The 20,727-nt window shown below is 49.0% G+C and overlaps 1 protein-coding gene across 1 annotated transcript in view; it reads right to left on the bottom strand.

Moving 5' to 3' along the window:
- The window catches only part of PANX1 (pannexin 1), a 48,494-nt gene extending 30,841 nt beyond the window's left edge, over positions 1-17,653 (bottom strand). The window contains exon 1 of the mRNA XM_062196885.1: positions 17,427-17,653. Within this exon, the coding sequence (XP_062052869.1) occupies positions 17,427-17,607 (181 nt within the window). The 5' untranslated portion in view covers positions 17,608-17,653. The remainder of the gene's footprint in view (positions 1-17,426) is intronic.
- Positions 17,654-20,727: the final 3,074 nt, after the last annotated feature.

Raw genomic sequence — 20,727 nt, 5'->3', positions numbered from 1 at the left:
AGAAACCCTGCTGTGGGCTCCCAGCACCATGTCTGCCTTTTAACTGAGTGATCCCTGGTGTACCACATACTCCGTCCAATGAATGAGAACATGAAGGAATGGAGATAAGAGATAAAAAAAAAAAAGACTAATTACTGTGCGGCGGGTGTGAACCGCACTGTCACAGCCAGAGTGCATCTGATAACTCATTTTAGCCCAGTGCCCCGTACGGGTGAGACGAATCCCCAGGCTGCATGCCTCCAGTTTCATCTGCACCCTGTGGTTGTTCCCTGCTGTCAAGCAGTGAGTATCAAGGGAGCGTTCCTTCATTCTTAAAAGGGTACCCTTTTCTGTTCCAGAATTCCCTTCAATGTGTGCAGCAGAGTAAACTAGCTGAGAGCAGAAAGGCTCAGAGTGTTCATGGAAAAGGAATGAAGCCTTATTAAGAAGAAGAATGTCATGACCATCAGCCCCTGGGCCCTCCTCCCTCCAAGGACACTGGAGGAAGGAAGGGCAGCAAGCCACAGTCACCACTGTCACTCACTCTGCCAGTGGAGCCCGCAGAGCTGCTACACGGCTCTGAAGAGAGAAGCGTGAGCGGCCCTCTCAGCTCTGCAGGCTGCTTACAATCCTGCAAGTATGCTCAGGTTGCAGACGCTCAGCTGACACTCGCTGAGGGCCAACCATCTACTGAGGGCCTACTCAGTGTCAGGCCTCTTTCCACATATCACCTCATTTAACAGGTTCTGCAAAGAACAACCAAAGACACAAGAGTAAGAAGTTTTCTCAGGGCCGGTGCTGTGGTGGATCAGGTAAAGCCACTGCCTGCAGTGCCTGCATCCCATATGGGCGCCAGTTCAAGTCCTGGCTGCTCCACTTTCGATCTAGCTCTCTGCTATGGCCTGAAAAAGCAGTAGAAGATGGCCCAAGTCCTTGGGGCCCTGCACATGCATGGGAGACCCAGAAGAAGCTCCTGGCTTTGGATGGGCACAACTCTGGCCATTGTGGCCATTTGGGGAGGGACCCAGCAGACGGAAGACATCTCTCTCTCTCTCTCTCTCTCTCTCTCTCTCTCTCTGTGTGTGTGTGTGTGTGTGTGTCTCTCTGTAACTCTGCCTTTCAAATAAATAAATAAATATAATGGTTGAAATTGCTTGCTAAATTTTCATTTGATATTGTTATTGTCAGTAAGTGATCTGGGAAGCCTGACTGGCTCCCTTACTTCTCTATTCTCTTCAAGATGGGAAACTGACTCTATACTGAAGGACTCTCCAAGATGCACAGTTTGATTTTTGGATCTTATAAAAGGGATAGTTAACATTTTTTTGTAATAATACCATAGCCAAAATGAGAGCTTAAATTACTATTTCACAGCTAGATTTACTTAACTTTGGGCACAGTAAACAAGCAAAACCTCCCTTTCAGACCAAAGGGAGAGAACGTTTTAAAGTGAGGACCTAGCTTTCCTCATGGACATTGTCTACCTCACAGAAAAACCACTATCAGAACATGCCTGTGACTATAGACTTCTAGTTTAGGCCACCAAAGATTACAGATGGGACTTGAGCACCCTCTTGACTTGCACCCTCTGATTTGATTTAACAAAAATCAGGAGGAAAAGAAAGGCAGGCATCAGAAGCATTGTAAAGATAGGTGGCAGGCCTATTAAGGCTGCTATGTACAGTGATCTGCCATCAAGGAGACCCAACAGGCCAGTCCACTGCAGTGGCTTTCAATGTAGTAAGCCCAGGCTTCAGCAGTAGTCAGCTTATGATGAGCTCTGGCAGCTCTGCAAGCCAAGAGTTGGATCACTGGAAATGGAACTACCCTGGAGTCAAAGAACTTCAGGCCAGAGCCACAGACTCGGTTGACTCTAAGCTGAAAAGCCCTTCACTCAGCCCAACTTCCAAAGTGACCACTGCAGCTGAGGGGATGGCCAGTAGGGTCAGCAACATTGCAGGCAGAACTGTAAATTTCCTGTTAGAGATGCCACCTGCCTTTACCTGGCCAGCTCTCCTCCGAGGCCTGCTCCGTAATGGAAGTCAACAGAGTGCCTTCCCCAAGGAGGTTCACACCTCCCCTATGATGTGCCCATGTGAAGAGATAGATAGGTCTGGGCCTCATAAATGACAAGGCCTTAAAGCCCATCTGATTATTATCAGGGCCCTCTGTCAGGTTCTATTTGCCTCTCAATCAGAAAACTTATTCATGTTTACACAGCACCTTTCTTAGATCCTCTAATAATGACTGTTGTTTGTTCTACACCCTGTCTAGCCCACTTAGGGCCTCATTCCTTTGTAATCATAGCCTCTACTCTAACATCAATGGCTCTGCTCCTGACCTGTGTGTATTGATGGTCCTCTCCCCTACTTAATGTTGTATGGTTGTTCAGAATTTTCTCTACAGACAAACCCCTCCACCCACAAAGGATGAGTGGCTTTTCTCCCTGTCTTGGTTGGGGTCAGCTTCAAACCATGTCCATCAAACAGTCTTCACAAGGGTCCAGAGACCACCCCCTCCTCATTTCCTCTTCTCTCTGAAATCCTCTCATTACTTGGTTAATACTACTTTTAGGATCATTGGTTGCTATTCTCACCCTGTCTTTTATACTACCGTGTCTGTTTAAGTGTTTACAGGAGTTGATAACGGAAGGAACCAAAGCCTTCAGCAACCAGGCGGTCGCAATGCTGCTACAGGGAAATATTTGGCTCCCACCCAGGAGACAGCGGCTTGAGACATGGCCCCATGCCAGTGAAGAGAACCTCGTCGCCCCATGTCAGCAGGAAGTAGCTCTGAAGACAGATCATCGTCCCTCTACCCCTCCTGGACTTTTGGGGCTGATGTAATCCCATACAACTCTTGTTTTATAAAAAAAAAAAAAAAAAAAAAGAGGGGGAGAATGTTAGTAAAATGGTGCAGTCTTATCTATGGCGCCATTTATACCCCAGATATCATCCTGGGCTCTAGCCCCCAGCCGCCATTGCTGGAAGCCAGGTGAACACATTGCCCAGCCACAGGTGTCAGCTCCACTCCCCCTCTAATGGGATTCGCTGCACGACCCCTGGCAAAGGTTTAACAGGAGCTATTCTGTTCCCAAACACATGCTCTCTTTTTCTCTTATGCTCTCCTACTCTCTTGCTCTCTCTCTCGCCCTCTCCCCCTGGCCCATTGGGCTTCCCCCACTCGACAATAAACATTTCCTCTAAAAAAAAATAATAAATAAATAAATTAATAAAATAAAAAGAACTTTTCTCTCTGAAAAGCAACCTTTCCATGGGAAACACACTGTGCTTTTCAAAAAGTTTAAAAACTCTTATACTAAGTCTTCAAATGTGGAAATGATGTAAGCATTTAAAAGAAACTTAAGGGGCTGGCATTCTGGTATAGCAGGTTAAGCTGCCTGCAAGACCAGCATCCCATATTTGTACCAGTTCTGAGTCCTGGCTGCTCCACTTCTGATACAGCTCCCTGCTAATGCACCTAGGAAAGCAGCAGAGGATGGCCCAAGTGCTTGGGACCCTGAACTCATGTGGGAGACTCAAATGAAGCTCCTAGCTTCAGCCTGGCCCAGGCCAGGCCCTTGTAGCCATTTGGAGGGTGAACCAGTGGATGGAGCATCTCTCTATATAACTTTGTCTTTCAAATCAAAACAAAAGAAAGAAAACATTTAAAATGACATTTTCACACTTCCTAATATATGGCATTTGCTAGTTTTATAAGTGGGCTAAATTTAAAAACAAAACAGAAGGCTCAGAAGTCAAATAACTGGCTTTTAACCTTTTAGCTTAAAAAAATAGGTTCAAGGAAAAAGTTAAGATGGATTTCAGAAGAGAAGGGACAAGATATCAGAAGCCAAGGGCAATAAACTGGCACTGTCAGTTTCTCTAGGACCAAACGGCCCAGGCTAAATTGTAACACAGGCAGCCAGGAGAGGAGAGGCAGGCTCCAGACTCTGCTGCGTGACTGACAGCAAGGGCCCAGAATAGGTCCTGGGAAGTCCCAGTATAGCAGGGAGCCAGAAGCCAAGACGATGAGATACCACCTCAGCTGCAAGAATGGCACACTTGGAGTGGGCACTGTGGTGCAGCTGGTTAAGCCGCCACTCAGGACACCCACATCCCACATCAGAGTCCCAGCTCCTCCACCTCAGATCCAGCTCCCTGCTAACTGCCTAGGATGCAGCGGATGATGGCCCAAGTACCAGGGTACTAGGGGTCCTTCACCCATGTAGGAGACCCACATGGAATTCTGGGCTCCTGAATTTGGCCTAAGCTGCTGTGGGCATTTGAGGAGTGAACAAGTGGCTAGAAATCTGTCTCTCCCTCTCTCATTCTGCCTTCCAAATAAATAAATCCTAAAAAAATAAAAATAGAAAAGAATGGAAACTCAAAACTCTGAGAATGTTAAGTATCCATAGAGAGGTGGGGAAAGCAGCATTCCCCTACATTAACAGTGACCAGCAGGGGTTGGCGCAGTGGCACGGTGGGTAAAGCTGCTGCCTGCAGTGCTAGCACCTCATGTGGGCGCCAGTTCAAGTCCCGGCTGCTCTACTGCCTGTCCAGCTAATGTGCCTGGGAAAACAGCAGAGAATGGTTCAAGGCCTTTGGCCCCTGAACCCATGTGGGAGCCTGGAAGAAGTTCCTGGCTCCTGGCTTTGGATCAACCCAGCTCCAGCCATTTAGGGAATAGGCCAAGGGCTGGAAGATCTGTGTGTGTCTCCCTCTCTCTGTAACTTCGCCTTTTAAATAAATAAATAACTCTTAAAAAAAAAGAGAGTGACCAGTAGAGATGGCACAGTGAAGTGGATTAAGCTGCCAACTAGGAAACCTACACTCCAGAGAGTTCCAGTTTGAGCCCCAGCTGCTCCACTTCCCAGCTAATGCACCTGGGAAAGCAGCCATTGTGGCCATCTGGGAGTGAACCAGCATATGGATGATCTGTGTATGTGTGTGTGTGTGTGTGTATCCCTCTAACTCTTCCTTTCAAATAAATAAATAATCTTTACAAAGGGGGGGGAGTCACAGATGAAGATCTTTTTTTAGTGTTTCTATGCCAATCTGCCTTCAAATAAAGTAAATTCTGAAAGAGTATAAATTCTGAAGGGCCATTAGAAGCACCTTGTAAATATAAAAGGTGACCTGACCCTGTGAGTTCCCTTTTTTAAAAAGATTTAATTATTTATTTTGAAAATCATTTATAAAGAGAGGGGGAGAGACAGAGACAGAGAAAGTGAGATCTTCCATATGCTGGTTCACTCCCCAGATGGCTGCAACAGCCAGCACTGGGTCAGGCCAAAGCTAGGAGCTACATCCAGGTCTCCTATGTGGATAGCAGAGGCCCAAACACATTGAGCCATCAACCGCTGCTCTTCCCAGGCCATTAGCAGGAAGCTGGATTGGAAGCAGAGCAGCTGGGACACAGACCGGCAGTCATAACGGATGCAGGAAACATGGGCGGTGGCCCAACCCACTACACCAGCTCTGACCCTGTGACTTCCAACCCATTCAGGAATGACTCTAGAGCACCAATTCTCAGCAGGTAGCCTAGCCACTGTGGAACCAGAGATCTTTTGCAGGAGGAGATTCTTGATGTGGAACCTGTTTCCACAATAGCTTCACACTGGGATTTGCCTCTTTATTCTTATTCTCTTACAATTGTACAGTAAGGGCCGGCACCATGGCTCACTAGGCTAATCCTCTGCCTGCAGTGCTGGCACCCCGGGTTCTAGACCCGGTTGGGGCACCGGATTCTGTCCCAGTTGCAGCTCTTCCAGGCCAGCTCTCTGCTGTGGCCCGAGAAGGCAGTGGAGGATGGCCCAAGTGCTTGGGCCCTGCACCAGCATGGGAGACCAGGAGGAAGCACCTGGTTCCTGGCTTCGGATCGGCATAGCTCCAGCCGTTGCAGCCATTTGGGGGGTGAACCAACAGAAGGAAGACCTTTCTGTCTCTCTCTAACTCTGCGTGTCAAAAAAAAAAAAAAAAGTGTACAGTGAGTTTCCAAAGGCTACTGACAAGGGATATCACAACATAAAGACAAAAAGTAGGGGCATGCAATGTTGTGCAGCAGGTCAGTCACCACAGGGGATGCCCACTTCCTACACTGGAGTGGCTGATTCAACTCCTGGCTGCTCTGTATCCAATGCAGATTCCTGCCAATGCACCTGCAAGGCAGCAGATGGAGGTCCTCAGGCGTGGCTTTGGCCTGGCCTAACCCTGGCTGTTGTGCACATTTGAGAAGTGAAGCAGAAGATGAAAGACATTCTCTCTCCCTTTCCTTTTCCCTTTCCCTCTTCTTCTCACCCTCCCCCCCTCCCTCCCTCTCAAATAAATACATAGATCTTTAGGGGGAAAATTAGGGAAAGAAAAATGAAGTCAGAAGGAACCAAATCATGACTATAAGGTGGAAGCCTAATGACTTCCCTTCAAAATTCTCACAAATTTGCCCTTATTTGCTCTCAAGGAATGAACTGGAGCATTGGAGGACTCTCAGTGAACCCTTCCCAGGCATTTTTCTGCTAAAGCTTTGGCTAGCTTTCTCAAAACACTTAAAAAAAAAAAAGATTTATTTATTTGAAAGTCAGAGTTACCCAGAGAGAGAAGGAGAGGCAGAGAGAGAGACAGAGGTCTTCCATCTGATGGTTCACTCCCCAATTGGCCTCAACAGCTGGAGCTGAGCCGATCCAAAGACAGGAAACATGAGCTTCTTCTGGGTCTCCCACGCAGGTGCCAGGGCCCAAGGACTTGGGCCATCTTCTACTGCCTTCCAGGCCATAGCAGAGAGCTGGATCGGAAGTGGAGCAGCTGGGACTCGAACCAGTGCCCACATGGGATGCAGGCACTGCAGGTGGTGGGTTTTACCTGCTATGCCACAGCCCTTGAAAACACTCTTAACAATCAGTATCATTCTTCGGCCCTGCAGAAAGTCAACAAGCAAAACGCCTCAAGCATCCCAAAAAACTGTCGCCATGATCTTTGCTCCAGACCAGCAGGCTTTGCTATGACTGGACCACGTCTGCCTCTGAGTAACCATGGCTCTGAATGTGCTTTGTCTTCAGGATCACACTGAGTAAAGCCATGTTTCATCTCCCGTTCCAGTTCTTGGAAGAAATGCTCCAGGATCTTGGTCCCACTTGTTCAAAATGCCCTTTGGAAGCTCTGCTCTCGTCATCATTCTAGCACCCATTAAGCACTAAGTTTGTTCCACCTTAATTTTTCAGAGTTGTATCAGCTGAGCCAGTTGGCTCTTGTGTCTTCTATTGTCAGTCTTCTTTAATTACAGCATGAACACCATTAATTTTTTCCTTTATACTGATGTGCACGGTCTGCTTGTTCAGGCTTCTTCTTTAACACTGCCAGTCTTCTATTAAAGAAGTGATCCATGAGGCCAGTGCTGTGGCGTAGCAGGTAAAGCCACTGCCTAGTGCCAGCTGCTCTACTTCCAATCCAGCTCTCTGCTATGGCCTGGGAAAGCAGTAGAAGATGGCCCAAGTCCTTGGTCCCCTGCACCTGCATGGAAGATGCAGAAGAGGCTCCTGGCTCCCAGCTTCAGATTGGAATAGCTCGGCCGTTGGTGGCCATCTGAGGAATGAACCAGCAGATGGAAAACCTCTCTCTCTCTCTCTGCCTCTCTGTAACTCTGCTTCCAAATAAATAAATAAATCTTTAAAAAGAAAAAAAGAAGTGACCCATTTGTAAACCGCTGTTCCTTTGTGCCACAAACATTTGTAAAGCGTCAAGGATTTCACCATTCTTCACCCAAGTTTTAGCACAACGGGGTGGATGCTCTTGTTTCAGTTTCACAGAATTCATGCTGCTGATAGGGGCCCTTTTCAAACTGATACCTCACTCTTCTCCAGGTTTCAGTTTAATCCCTATTCATATTCTAACAAGTCAGTACAAGCTCATTTTGGTGCCAAAAAACAAAAAGGTTAAAATGCATGCAGTTTGTTTTTTTTAACATAAAATGCAGTTTCCACTGATTTAAAAAAATTATTTATTTGAAAGGTAGAGTTTCAGAGAGAGAGGAAGAGACAGAGATACAAAAAGAAAAAAACAGAGAGAGATACCTTCCATCCACTAGTTAACTCCCCAAATAGCCGTAACAGCCGGGGCTGGTCCAGGCCAAAGCCAGGAGCCCAGAATTCCATCCCGGTCTCCTACATGGGTGCCAGGGACCCAGGCAGTTGGGCCATCTTCCGCTGCCCTCCCAGGTGTATTAGCAGGGAGCTGGATCAGAAGTAGAGCACCTCTGACTTGAGCCAGGGCTCTTATGGGATGCTTGTGTCACAGGCAGTGGCTTAACCAGCTGCACCACAATGCCTGCCTCCCCATGAACTTTTCTGAAGACCCTTAGTATAGTGTACATAAGAAAGCCTGGGGGAAAATGCACCAAGACGGACTGGCAGTTATCTCTGGTAGTGGAATTACTGCTATGTTCTTGTCTATATTTTCCATATTTTTTTTACAGAAAGCCTTAACTTTATAATCAGGTATATATATTTAAATACTTAGAGAAAAAGGAGCACAAGCTTTAGAGAGAGAGTTAAAAAATGAGAAAGAGAAGAATGCCCTCTCCACTCCGCCCCACAGGACCAGGTGTGGTGGGCACCAGATTATCTGTTGGGCCCCTTTCCCACAGAAAATTAATGGGGCCCTGCTGTCCTCAGCAACCCAGTGGCTCACAGCCAGGCCCACCTGGCCCAGCGCTGCCTAACTCAACCAGGGCACAAGGGTCCCAAACAGCTCCTCCGGCCCCTTTCTGAACGAAACCCTCACTGCCTCAGTAAGGGTGACAAGGGAGCAATCTGCTATGGAAGCACAGTGTCTAATGTGTGGCTCTTAAAAACGACGCTGCTGGTCCAAATCAAGATTCTGAGACAGCCCAAGATCTTGGTGGGTTTTGCTAGAAGTGGAGGTTTCATTAACTTCAAAGAAGGGGTTTTTGTTTGTTTTCCCACAGTGGTAGCCTCATTTTTTTCTTGTTTTTTGGCATGCAAAGACAAAGAAAAGGGTAGTAAATAATTAAATATTTAATAACTTGCCCACTGGGTATTTTAAAATCAAAAAACAGTGTGCAAGGAAGGGAAACACAGGATGTTAAGAGGGAATGAATGCTATCCCGGTAAGTTCCAGGGTATTTTAACTGACCTCAGCATTACAAAAGCTTTGTTTTTTATCTGTAACTCACATTTCTTGCTCTATTACTATTACTCTAGCCAGCTCCAGTCCACACTGCATGGTTTTCAAATATCCTTACGACCGTATTTGTGTGTGTATTTTCGTTTTTGGAAGACATTTTTATTTAACCCTGTATAGGAAAGAGAGAGGAAACAAGCAAAGCCAGGGAGGAGAGGAGTGGACAAGAGCTGGAGCCAGCAACCGATTCGGCATGAGAATCAGGTAACGGAGACTTCGGGGCTCAGCAGCACCCACACGGCAAGGGAGAGGAAGATCCACACAGAACAGGTGGCCCCAACTTTTAACTGCTTTAACTGAGGACTCACCAACCTCCTCTGGTCATTTGTCTTTCTGTTTAAATAAATGCCCACAGCAGTATCTGCAGCCTTTTTTCACTCCTGAACTCACAAATCCTCCTGTCTTTGGATAGATAACCTCCTGTGATAGTGAAATAGAGGAGGGGCCAGGATATTCACACTGGAGACCAAGGCATTAATAAAAGAGGTAGGCACATGGACAATTTAGGTGCAGTTAAATGGCAAGCCATCCAAAGAAACAGACCTCTTCCCAGTGCTCCTTGGCAAGGATTAGGTGGGGGAGCTGATGCTGTGGGAACCAGCAGGGAGAAGGCTGGAACAGCTGGGATTCAGAGTTTGGCTTGCAACGTAACAGCTCTATGTCCTTGTGAAAGTGAAGTTTTCAGATGCTACTTCTGCTTATCTATCAGTGAGAGAGGCTGTCACCTACTCTGTTTTCTGTCTCCACGGGACGGTTCTGAGGGTTGAATGAGATTCTGGGTCTAGGACCCAGAGCCACATGAATTTGGACCTCTGATTCTCCAAAGCTTTGTCTGCCGTTTCACATTCCCTTCAACTTTTCTCTGTTTTATGTATATTAGATTGTTTCTAACTAAATTTTACACTCATGTGAGTAGAGATGTCTTTTGCGTTTTACTTTCCAATCTTCTGAAACTACTGAACATTACACAGTCATTGCAAGTCTGCCAAAGAAGACAGATCCAACTACATGAGAGGTTTCACCCACTGGACATAGTAATCACAGTCCACACATAAAAACCTGCAGAAAGGACACATGAGTTATGACACATCTAAATGTCATTTAGCGGCAAAAATAAAGTTGGTATAAAGTATTATGAGCTACACAGGCATAAATATTTTTTTTTAGAAAAAAAAAAAGAGGGCTGGAAATGTGGCATGGAGGGTTAAGCTGCCATGGGCGAGGCTGGCATCCCATACGGCTGCTCTACCTCTGATCCAGCTTCCTGCTAATGCACTCGGGAAGGAAGCAGAGGACAGCCCAAGTGCGAGGGCCCCTGTCACCCACCTGGGCGATACAGATGTACTTCTGGGCTCCTGGCTTCAGCCAGCCCCAGCCCCAGATTTTTCTCTAACTTTGCCTTTCAAATCAATAAATCTTAAAAAAGAAAATAGAATTGAACAGCGGCCAGTGTTGTGGTGCAGTGGGTTAAGCTTCTCTCTGCAAGGCCCAGCTCCCTGCTAGTGTGCCTGGAAAAGCAGTGAAAAATGGCTCAAGTATGGGTGTCTCTGCCACCGAAGTTGGAGACCTGGATGGAGTTTCTGGTTCCTGGCTTGGGCCTGGCCCAGACCCCGCCACTGTGGCCATTTGGGGACTGAATCAGCAGACTGAAGATGAATTCATCTCCACCCCAACCCCCACCCTTCTCTCTGTAACTCTGCCTTTCAAATATATAAATATGTCTTTAAAATTTTTTGAAAAAATTTTAATGCCTCTAATTCCACTTGTCTGTGGCAGGTATGAAAGACCAAAACTTCAGAACATCATCTGTATCAGACAAGCAGGCTATTTCAAACACTGGAGCAATCCTGCGGCTCCCACCCAGAGGGCTAAAACACTGACCTTACTACAAGCTAGGATTCATGCCACAGGTGGTGCTTACATCACCTTTCCCCAGCTCTCTGCATCAGAACGCACTAGATTCACTTTGGAAACTCTCAGTAACAGAGCTCTGCGGGGCTGGTGCTGTGGCATAGCAGATAAAGCCAGCATATGGGCACCAGCTCGAGTCCTAGCTGCCATACTTCCGATCCAGTTCCCTGCTAATGTGCCTGGAAAAGCAGTGGGAGATGGCCCAAGCGCCTGGGCCCCTGCACCCACACAGAGGACTCAGATGAAGCTCCTAGCCCAGCCCTGGCTATTGCAGCCATCTGGGGGAGTGAACCAGTGGATGGGAGATATCTATCTTTCCTTCTCTAACTCTGCCTTCCAAATAAATACATCTAAAAAGAAAGAACTCTGCTGCTGGTCTCCCCAAATTCCCAAGGAATATCCTGTACATAGCACTCTTACTGCCCCACATCCCTAGCACAGAGGTTTTTCCCTAACAAAGTATCTGTCTGAGCCGGCGCCGTGGCTCAACAGGCTAATCCTCCGCCTTGCGGCGCCGGCACACCGGGTTCTAGTCCCGGTCGGGGCACCGATCCTGTCCCGGTTGCCCCTCTTCCAGGCCAGCTCTCTGCTGTGGCCAGGGAGTGCAGTGGAGGATGGCCCAAGTTCTTGGGCCCTGCACCCCATGGGAGACCAGGAGAAGCACCTGGCTCCTGCCATCGGAAAAGCGCGGTGCGCCGGCCGCAGCGCGCTACCGCGGCGGCCATTGGAGGGTGAACCAACGGCAAAAGGAAGACCTTTCTCTCTGTCTCTCTCTCTCACTGTCCACTCTGCCTGTCAAAAATAAAAAAAAAAAAAGTATCTGTCTGAACACCAGTCCTGCTCCTTCCCTTCCAAAAATCTCTCCTCCTTCAGGCATCAGCAGCCTGCCCTGACCAACCTGCCTGCACAACCAAGCATGAAGTAACTCCACCCTCTAACGCCCCCAAGGCTGCTCAGCTATATTTTACATTGAATCTTTCAAGATATAAGATCTCATTTTAGAGACAATATAATAACCAACACTCAAGAGTGCTAAACTCATACTCACATCCCTGTTCATTCTGTTCGATTACACACACTTTACTGAATTTTTTTAAAGATTTATTTTATTTATTTGAGAGGCAGAGTTACAGACAGTGAGAGGGAGAGATAGAGAGAGAGGTCGTTCCTCCGTCAGTTCACTCCCCAAATGGCTGCAACAGCCAGAGCTGCGCCAAATCGAAGCCAGGAGCCAGGTGCCTTCTCCCAGTCTCCCACGCAGGTGCAGGGGCCCAGGGACCTGGGCCATCCTCCACTGCTTTCCCAGGCCACAGCAGAAGCTGGTTCAGAAGAGGAACAGTTGAGACTAGAGCCGGTGCCCACAGGGGATGCTGGCACCTCAGGTAGAGGATTAACATACTGTGCCACAGCACCAGCTCCACAAATAAATAAATCTTTAAAAAACACAGAACAAAGGTCCCTGCCCTTGATGAACTTACAGTATGGTGGGGAGATGGTAATCATCAAATAATTATACAAGCAGTTACCCAACTGCAACGAGTGATGTTAGGAAAGATACATTTTGTATGTTATGAGAACATGTATCAGCAATCCCAAATTAAAGTTGCATTTTTACCCAGGAAAACAGGTCCTCTCTTTCTTAAAACCCAGAGCATACAGGACACCTGTCAACCTGATAAGAGTCACATTCAGAGGGAAGTAGAGTAGCACAGTGCATAAAGCAGTGTTTTTTCTACTTATCTGAAATAGGAACTCAAGAATGCAAAACTATCCTGGACAGTGATTCACTCGTCTGGAAACCCATATTGTTTCCTTCTCCTTTCCTCTCAGTGTTGGAAGGAGGGGAGCATTTGTGCAAGAGTAGAAATTGTGAAAGAATACAAATTCCCAGCACTAAGAGATTGCTGTGTGAATTTTGCTGAGAATATCCTATGCTACAGAGTATTGTCCTGCCTGTTAAAAAACAGTGAGGCGACACGTATGTACTCACATGGAAAACCCTCCAAAACTACTGAGTGGGAGAAAGCAAGTTCATGGAAGATGGAGCTAAAAACTAAGCTCTTAAACTAAAGATGTTTCTTTAAAGTAAAAACCAGTTACAACCCAAATACTATTTTACAGAATACTGACTAATAGAAATTTTAGTTTTCAGAAATTACTAAAAAATTTCCATTTTCTGCTCAAGGATCTTATAACACAATTAATTGGTGAATTTTTATAATACATGTTTCTTAAGACAAGTGGAAAAGAGATATAGTAGCCAGTGCTGTATTATTATAACAAAATATCTGAGGCAGGCTAACTTTCTAAAGGAAAGAGGTTTATTTTGGGTCACATATCTGGAGGTTCAAGATCGAAGGGCATCGCCCAGAGATGGCCACAGTGCTGGCAGGGTCCCAAGGCAACACAGAGCATCACACTTTAAGAAAGACAGGCAACCTGTGTGTCTGTCTGTCCCTGTCTGTGTGGTCTCACTCCAGCTCCTAACAAAGTCACCAGGGCTCCATGTCAACGACCACAACCTAATCTAATCACTTTCCAAAGGCCCTACCTCAAACACCGATGGTCAACTGGAAGATAGGATTCTGGATGTGTTCGACATAAAGAAAAGTTAAATGTTGGAAGAGAAAAAGACATTTTTCCTGATTCGACATTATACAATATCATATGGTACTCCATAAACACTACACCGGGGCCAGCACTGTGGCACAGATTAAACTGTGACCTATATCTGAGTGTCAGTACAAGGTCTAGCTGCTCCACTTCCAAACCAGCTTCCTGCTAATGAGCCTGGGAAAGCAGAGGAGGATAGCCCAAGTGCTTGGGGCCCTGCCACCCATGTGGGAAACCCAGATAGAATTCCTGGCCCAGTCCAGGCTGTTGTAGCCATTTAAGAAGTAAACTAGCTGATGGAAGATTTTGTCTCTCCTTCTCTGTCACTCTGTCTTGCAAATAAAAAAATTAAAAAAAAAAACACCACAGTCAGATAAAATTTTAAAATTTCCACCTTATTATTCTCACTAACATAAGACTACAGGGATTAAATGCCTGATGAGCACTGGGGGTGGATCAGATTCAAATCATAGCAGAAGGACATGTGACAGCTGTGACTAGTATAAGCATTAACAGTGATCTTCTCATTTCAAATTTTACACACACACACACACACACCCCAAGCAAATGAGAAAACAATAAGAACTGCTGCATTCCCTTCCATACGGGCCATCCATAGTCTCCGCGCTCTCACCTCTCAAGGAGATGGTGCCCTGAGGCTCCAGTGACCACACTCGCTCCCACATCTCCCTACTTCAAGTCAATTGCGTGCTCCAGGGACTCCCGCCTTGGGGCTCAATGCAACACTTTTTCCTGTCCTGAACTCCTACGTTGTTCTGAGTCAGAAGCAACCTCTCCATCTGCTTCCCGCTAGCCCAGGCCTTGGAACACACCTCCAACACCACCCAGACTCTGTGACTCCTGTATCCAGACAGTTATTTGTCAACTTCTCTGCTGGCTGTGCTTCCGAGAGCCAGAGCCCGCAGCTCACACGTGTCTGACGCTCCGCTGCCAAGAACAGCACCACATACACCTGGCTCAATAAGAGGCGATGATGCCAGAGCTATCACCTTCCACTGACTCAGCAGATGTTTACACAGGGTTCTCTGCATGCCACGCGATGCACCAGCTTCTAGGGATCCGTACATTAAGTATCTTGCAGGTGAGGCAGCCCCACAGGCAGGCTGCAGTGCAGTGTGTAAAGTAATGAAAGAGTAATGAATGCAGGCATCCATGAGGCCAGGTTTGACGTTCGCAAGCCCTCTCACGTGCCTTCTGGGCCTGGGCTCTTAGACCAATGTGGTAGGCAAAGTGACTGCTCCACGTACATCAAGTGCTGCATGACACACTCCTCCCGTGCCAGTCTCCCTCGTCTCTAACGCTCTGCTTCTGGGCTTACTTAGATGCATACTCAGGCTGATAGGTCCTCCCCGGTCCTGATGGCCTCATGCTGCACACCTGTCCCCAGGCCCAGACCCCATGGGAGTCTGCTCCACAGCTCTTCCCCTAAATGCCTGCCAAACTTCCCTCGCCTGGTGCTCAGAGTGCCACAGCCGTCTATCACTGACGCAGAATGGTGCTAGCACATCTGTTCTGGTGCCCAGTTGCATGGTAAGTTCTCACAGGGCAGGGAGAGGACCTTGTCTCAAAATCCTGTCTGATCCCCCTCAACGTACAGCAGTGCTACACGCTTAAGGAGCTAAGACCCTTGCTGGGTATACCCACTTATGATCCCCAAGAATGCCTCTCAGACAACCCATCAATTTGGATGTATTTAAGGCATTACTAGGGAAGGGGACTTACGAGTCCTCTGGTACATGGACTTAAGGTGTAGCTTGGTCACACAGAGTGACTAATTCCTCCCCTCCGGCTCTCTGTCCCCACCAAATGCCCAAGACTTGTTCCTCCAGAACAGGGACCATGCCTCATGTATTCTTGTGGCCCTGGTGCCTGGCACTGGGATCAGCACGAGCTACAGTACTAAGGGGCAACCACTGAAAGAAGAGATTATCTCCCGGACCCGTGCTACTTGTGGTTTTCCTTTTAGCTGGAAGATTCAATCTCCTGCCATCTGGAAAGCAAAAGGGAAACCCTGCTGACTACGCCTGCCCAAAGTTCAGCAGAACTGAAACTTTATTTTCCACACTGAATTTGGCCACCTCCTGCCCAAAGGAACAACAGTACTGCAGACCATAAGGTCAAATCCAACATCACCCTTTTCTAACCAATGCTTCCTTCAATGCCACTATTTCCATCAACACAATCATCAACCTCCAATCAATCAAGCCTACAACTTTCACAACAAGTTTAACCAGTTTCTGCCTATGATGGGCCCATTAAAATCCAGGCAGCCTGGGCAGGCGGTTAAGACACTGCTTGGGACGCCCACATCCTATACTTAAACCGCATCCTGCTGTAAGTCCTGCCTCTGCTTTTGATTCAACTTCCGGGTAAAGCATACCCTGAGAAGCAGTGGATTTGGCTCAAGTACTTGGGTTCCTGCCATGCACATGGGAGACTTGGACTCAGTTCTGGGTTCCTGGCTTTGGCCTGGACCAGCCCCAGCTATTGCGGGCATTTTGGGGAATGAACCGGCAGGTGGAAGATCTCTTTCTCCCTGTCTCCCTGCCTTTCAAATAAATGGCAAAAATAAAAACTCAGGTACCCAAGTGCTTCTTATTGTTCCTTGATCTGTCAGAAACCGCCATCCCTTCCCATCACTCTTTGCACCACCATGTACAAGACCTCAGTGGATTCCCACCCCATGGCCTCCAGGTCCCCTCGCTCCATCCTCTCCGCTCCTTCTCATGCAGACCCTGCTTGCCACAACCAGGCTGTTGACTACTGACTGCTGCTTTCTACCAGTCTGTCTGTTCAAATCACTTCACCTGCCTGAGTCCGTCAGGGCGCGCTCTTCTGTCCTAACTAACCCAGGAACCTTTACTAACCTTCCTGCCTTGGCTAGGACAGCCACTGTGTCTCCCCTTACAGGAACGCGAATGCCCTCAGCTGTCTCAAAATCTCGGCCAAGGTTTCACCTGTGCTCCTGCAACTCCCGCCCACCCTCTGACAGAAGCCCTCCCCAAGGTCCAGGGCCCCTGGTCTCCCCCACTACAGAACTGACTTCAGCACTTTCCTGTTGAGTCATTAACACTCTCTCCTGTGCCCAAAGTCTCAACAGCTGTTGAGGAACAGGAGCCACTTAGCGACGTGACCCTTCCCAAACCACCAGGGTTGCCAATCTGGTACTAAGATGCACAATCTAAACGTACATGAGGGGGACTTGCTCATCTCACATTCATAATCCTGCTGTCCAAAGGCAGGCGCTTTCTGTCACTCCACAGTTCAAGTCTCAGGGAGTACCAATGAAATGTAAGGGAGTGAGGGAGGCCATGAGTTTCATGGAGCACCTGTCGTCACAACCTCTGCCTTCAGCTACCCAGTAACTTCTCTGGCACAAAATTTTAGGTGCCTTTACAAACACGGGGGCTGGGGTGGGGAGGTAAAAACGTGGGGCGGGGGGGGGGGAGACGCTGGTTCTTGGCAAATCTGGTGGTAAATCCGTCAAGCAGACGGAACACGAACTATTAAGCCACAGTCTGATCATTCAGGCGCAGGGAACAAAGGAACTGAGGAGTGAGGGATGTGAGCATGGTTGACAAGGGTTCAAACCGCTTCGGACCCCAAATCTGGGCGAGTCCCAGACCTGAGTCCCCGGAAAATCCCACCCCCTCGGAGCCCACAGCTCGCAATAAGGCTGGCCCAGCCCCTCCGGCCCCCAGATCTTACCGATGGAGATCTCCTGGGCGAAGGCCAGAGAAATGAGCAATAGTGGCAGCCCCACGGCGATGCAGGTGACCATCTTGTCCACGGCCAGCTCGAGCCGCAGCCCCTTGAACTTGGGCTCAGCGGGCTCCTTCAGCAAGAAGTCCGAGAACACGTATTCCGTGGCCAGGTGGGCGATGGCCATGGCTGCGGGGCGCGGGGCTCAGCCGGGCAGGACCGGGTGCCGCCGGCGTCGGGAGGGCGGCGCGGCGCCTTCACTCTGTCACCGGCCGGGCGCGCGGGTTTCGCTTTCCCTTCGCCGTGCGCCCCGCAGCTGCTCCCTCATCCTTGCCGCCTTTTGCGTCTAGGGCCGTCGGGCCCCCAGCGGCCTCCACTCGGCTCCCAACGCGCGGGCGCACGAGCTCTCCAGCTCCTGCCTGGACCGCCGGCCAAGCTCGACCCAGGCGCTTGGGGCCCAGCGGCTCCGCCCCGCGCGCTCAGCCCCGGCAGATCCCCCGGGGGCGCCCCAAGCCCGGGCTCCACGCCTCCGCTGCGAGCCCGTAGGCGCCAGTAACAACCAGGAACAAAGCGCTTCGCTGTGCCCAGTCCCCTGCGCGCGCCCCCGGCCGCTGCACGCCGTCCCAGCCCTCCGCGCTCTTCCGGAACCACCGGGGAAACCGAGTAGCAAGGGGCGTGGAGTTTCCGGAAGCGGCGCTGACGCGGGGCGGGGTGCGCCCGCGCCCCTCGTGCCCGCCCAAGGAAAGAGCTTCCCAGCCAGGGGCATCTCTGGGAAGCTGCAGGGCCGTTGCATCCTCGTCCTCCCCCCCAGGGCCCGGGATTTTTAAAACCGTCTCTGTAAACGACCTTTCCCTTGTGGACTCTTCTTGCGGCCCACTCACAACGTGTCTACACCGAGAGATCGGGTTAACAGGAGCTAAGAAGTTTCAAAGAACGGGTGCCGCGCAAGGCGGTTCGGGCGGCGCAGACTTTTCCCGGAGCTCCGCGGAGAGCGCTGCGCGTGCTGGGGTCTTGGGCCTCCATTAGCGCTGCGGGTCCCCTAGCCCCTTTCCCCTGCCTCTCCAGTCAGCCTTGCTCTGGAGCTGGTCGCGCGGTGCCGACTGCGGGGGAGCCGCAGAGGAAAGCCCCTACACCTCTCCTAGGAAGCGGAGGATGAGGAAGGATGAGGAAATGCTCCCAACAGCAACCTCTGGAGCCGTGAGGACCTTCAAACGTGAGGGCTGCTTGGGGCCGGGCCTGGCTGCCGTCTGTTCTTTGCAAGCCCGAGGCCGTGAGGAAGCCTCAGCTCATGGCCCCGGATCATCCTCTACACAGACACCCAGGGGCCTGCGTAACTCTTCACTCAGCTGGAGCGTCCTATGGGACTCCAAACTCCCAATGGCCAAGGTGTCACTCCTCGTCTTCCCCTTCAACTTGAACTCCCCATCTTACTGAAGGCACCACAACCCCCACTCCCCAACCCCTGCCCAGGCGCTCAAGCTCTAGGACTCTTCCTAGAGCTGTGGTTAACATTTCCACCTCTCCCAGCTGCCAGACCTGTGTCCACATTCTCCTGCTTCTCAGTCCAACAGCCAGCAAATCTGACAGCACTGCCAACACTCGCATTCAGCTCCCCGTCCTGTCCCCTAAGCCCACTCAGGAAAGTCCTCCCAGGACCCCGGAAGCTGCTCTGTCCCACGGCTACGGGGAGAGAGTTTTTAAAAGCTCCAGTCTAGTCATCATACTCCGCACTTAAAGTGTACATCGCTTTTAGACTAAAACCCATATTTCTTAACATGGCCACTGCTGACCTCGACACCATCCCTGCTAACCCCCTTCAGTTCCTCAGATCAGCCAGGCCCTTTCCCCTGCCCAGAACACCCCACAGTGGCCTGTGCCTGACCAACTCTCATTCGCTCTCCCGGCCTCAGCTCTATGTCACTCTGCCAGGGTAACCTCTGAGTAGACAAACTCGGTTAGGTCCCTTTGTTAAATGTGCTCATGATATTGTCACCACCCTGTTACTGGCTGGGGCTCTTGGGGAAGTTACTTGGTCCTCCTTTGCCTCAGTTTTCTCACCTGCGACATGGAACTACTACTTAGGGTGTGGTAAGGGTCACATGAGTTAGCTTACTTGTGGAGTGCCTAGGATAGCACCTGGAAACCGATGAACACTATACAAAATCATCTGCTATGCTTGATAGTTTTCCATCTCCACAAAAATCACAATTACAACAATCACCAGATGATCCAGTCCTGAGCTCAATGGATGGAGAAGCAAAAATGAAATGAATGCATTCCATTTCCTCAAAAGACCTTCTGGCTTAGTAAGAAAAATAAGGTATAGACAGTTAATTTTCACACAAGTTAGATAGGGTGAATGAGTGTTGTGAAGGGGGGGGGGGGTTGCCAAGAAAGGTGCAGATGAGAAGTAGGGCTTGGAGGAGGATTTGATTTGGGGCAGACAGAGCTGAGATAGGGGCTCTCTGGGAGTGAGGACATATGGATGCTTTCTCCTCTCCATGTCAAAATCTACTCAGCCCATGGGCTCCCTCAGCCCTTCTTTAGGATGCTCTCCTGGATAATCACTCCCTCCCTTGGTGCTCACCTCCTCTAGGCTAGCATTTAGTTCACTCTGCTTATGTGATGGTGGATGACATATCTGCTTTTTCATTACACACAAGATGCTCTGAGGATCTGGACTGAACCTCAGCAGTTATGTAAATTTCCCTGGGACTTGCCAGGCTGCTTTGTTTTATTTGTGGGTTTTTGTTGTTGTTGTTGTTATGTTTTGTTTTGTTTTACGTTAAGAAGTACTGTTGAATTTAGAATAGACAAGAAAGAGAGCTTGTTAAGAAATGAGAAGTAGAAACACCCCCATAGCTGTAGGAAAGATGAGGGAACAGTCAAAGATGACTTTTCACTTGGGGTCAGTGAAGGTAGTGTTGGCTTTTTCCAGGAAGGCATAGGGAATTTTTGGAAGGGAGTAATAGAAAAGGAGCTGTACTTTCAATTGACTAATCCACCAGACACGTTATAATGGGCTGGAAGGAAGAGGGTGGAGCTGGGGAGGACAGGGAAGAGATTGCCAAGATTTTGCCCGTGCACAGACTGTTGCTGTGGCTTTGAGGACAGAGACAAGTGGCACAGAGGGCATGGTAGATAAGGGAGCCTTTTTCCTACGACAGAAATCAAATCAAACAATCTTGCACAAGCCAGCGTTCTTCGGGAGGAAATGAGATGGCAAAAGGCTTGGTTCAACTCCTGGATTTACTGCTTACTTGCTGTGTAATCAAGGATATATCTCTGGATACCTCCAAGGCTCCAT

The sequence above is a fragment of the Lepus europaeus genome, chromosome 7 (genome assembly GCF_033115175.1).
Source record: "Lepus europaeus isolate LE1 chromosome 7, mLepTim1.pri, whole genome shotgun sequence".
Lineage (NCBI taxonomy): Eukaryota > Metazoa > Chordata > Mammalia > Lagomorpha > Leporidae > Lepus > Lepus europaeus.
The sequence above is the reverse complement of the archived record's forward strand: the minus strand, read 5'-3'. Positions and strand labels throughout refer to the sequence as shown.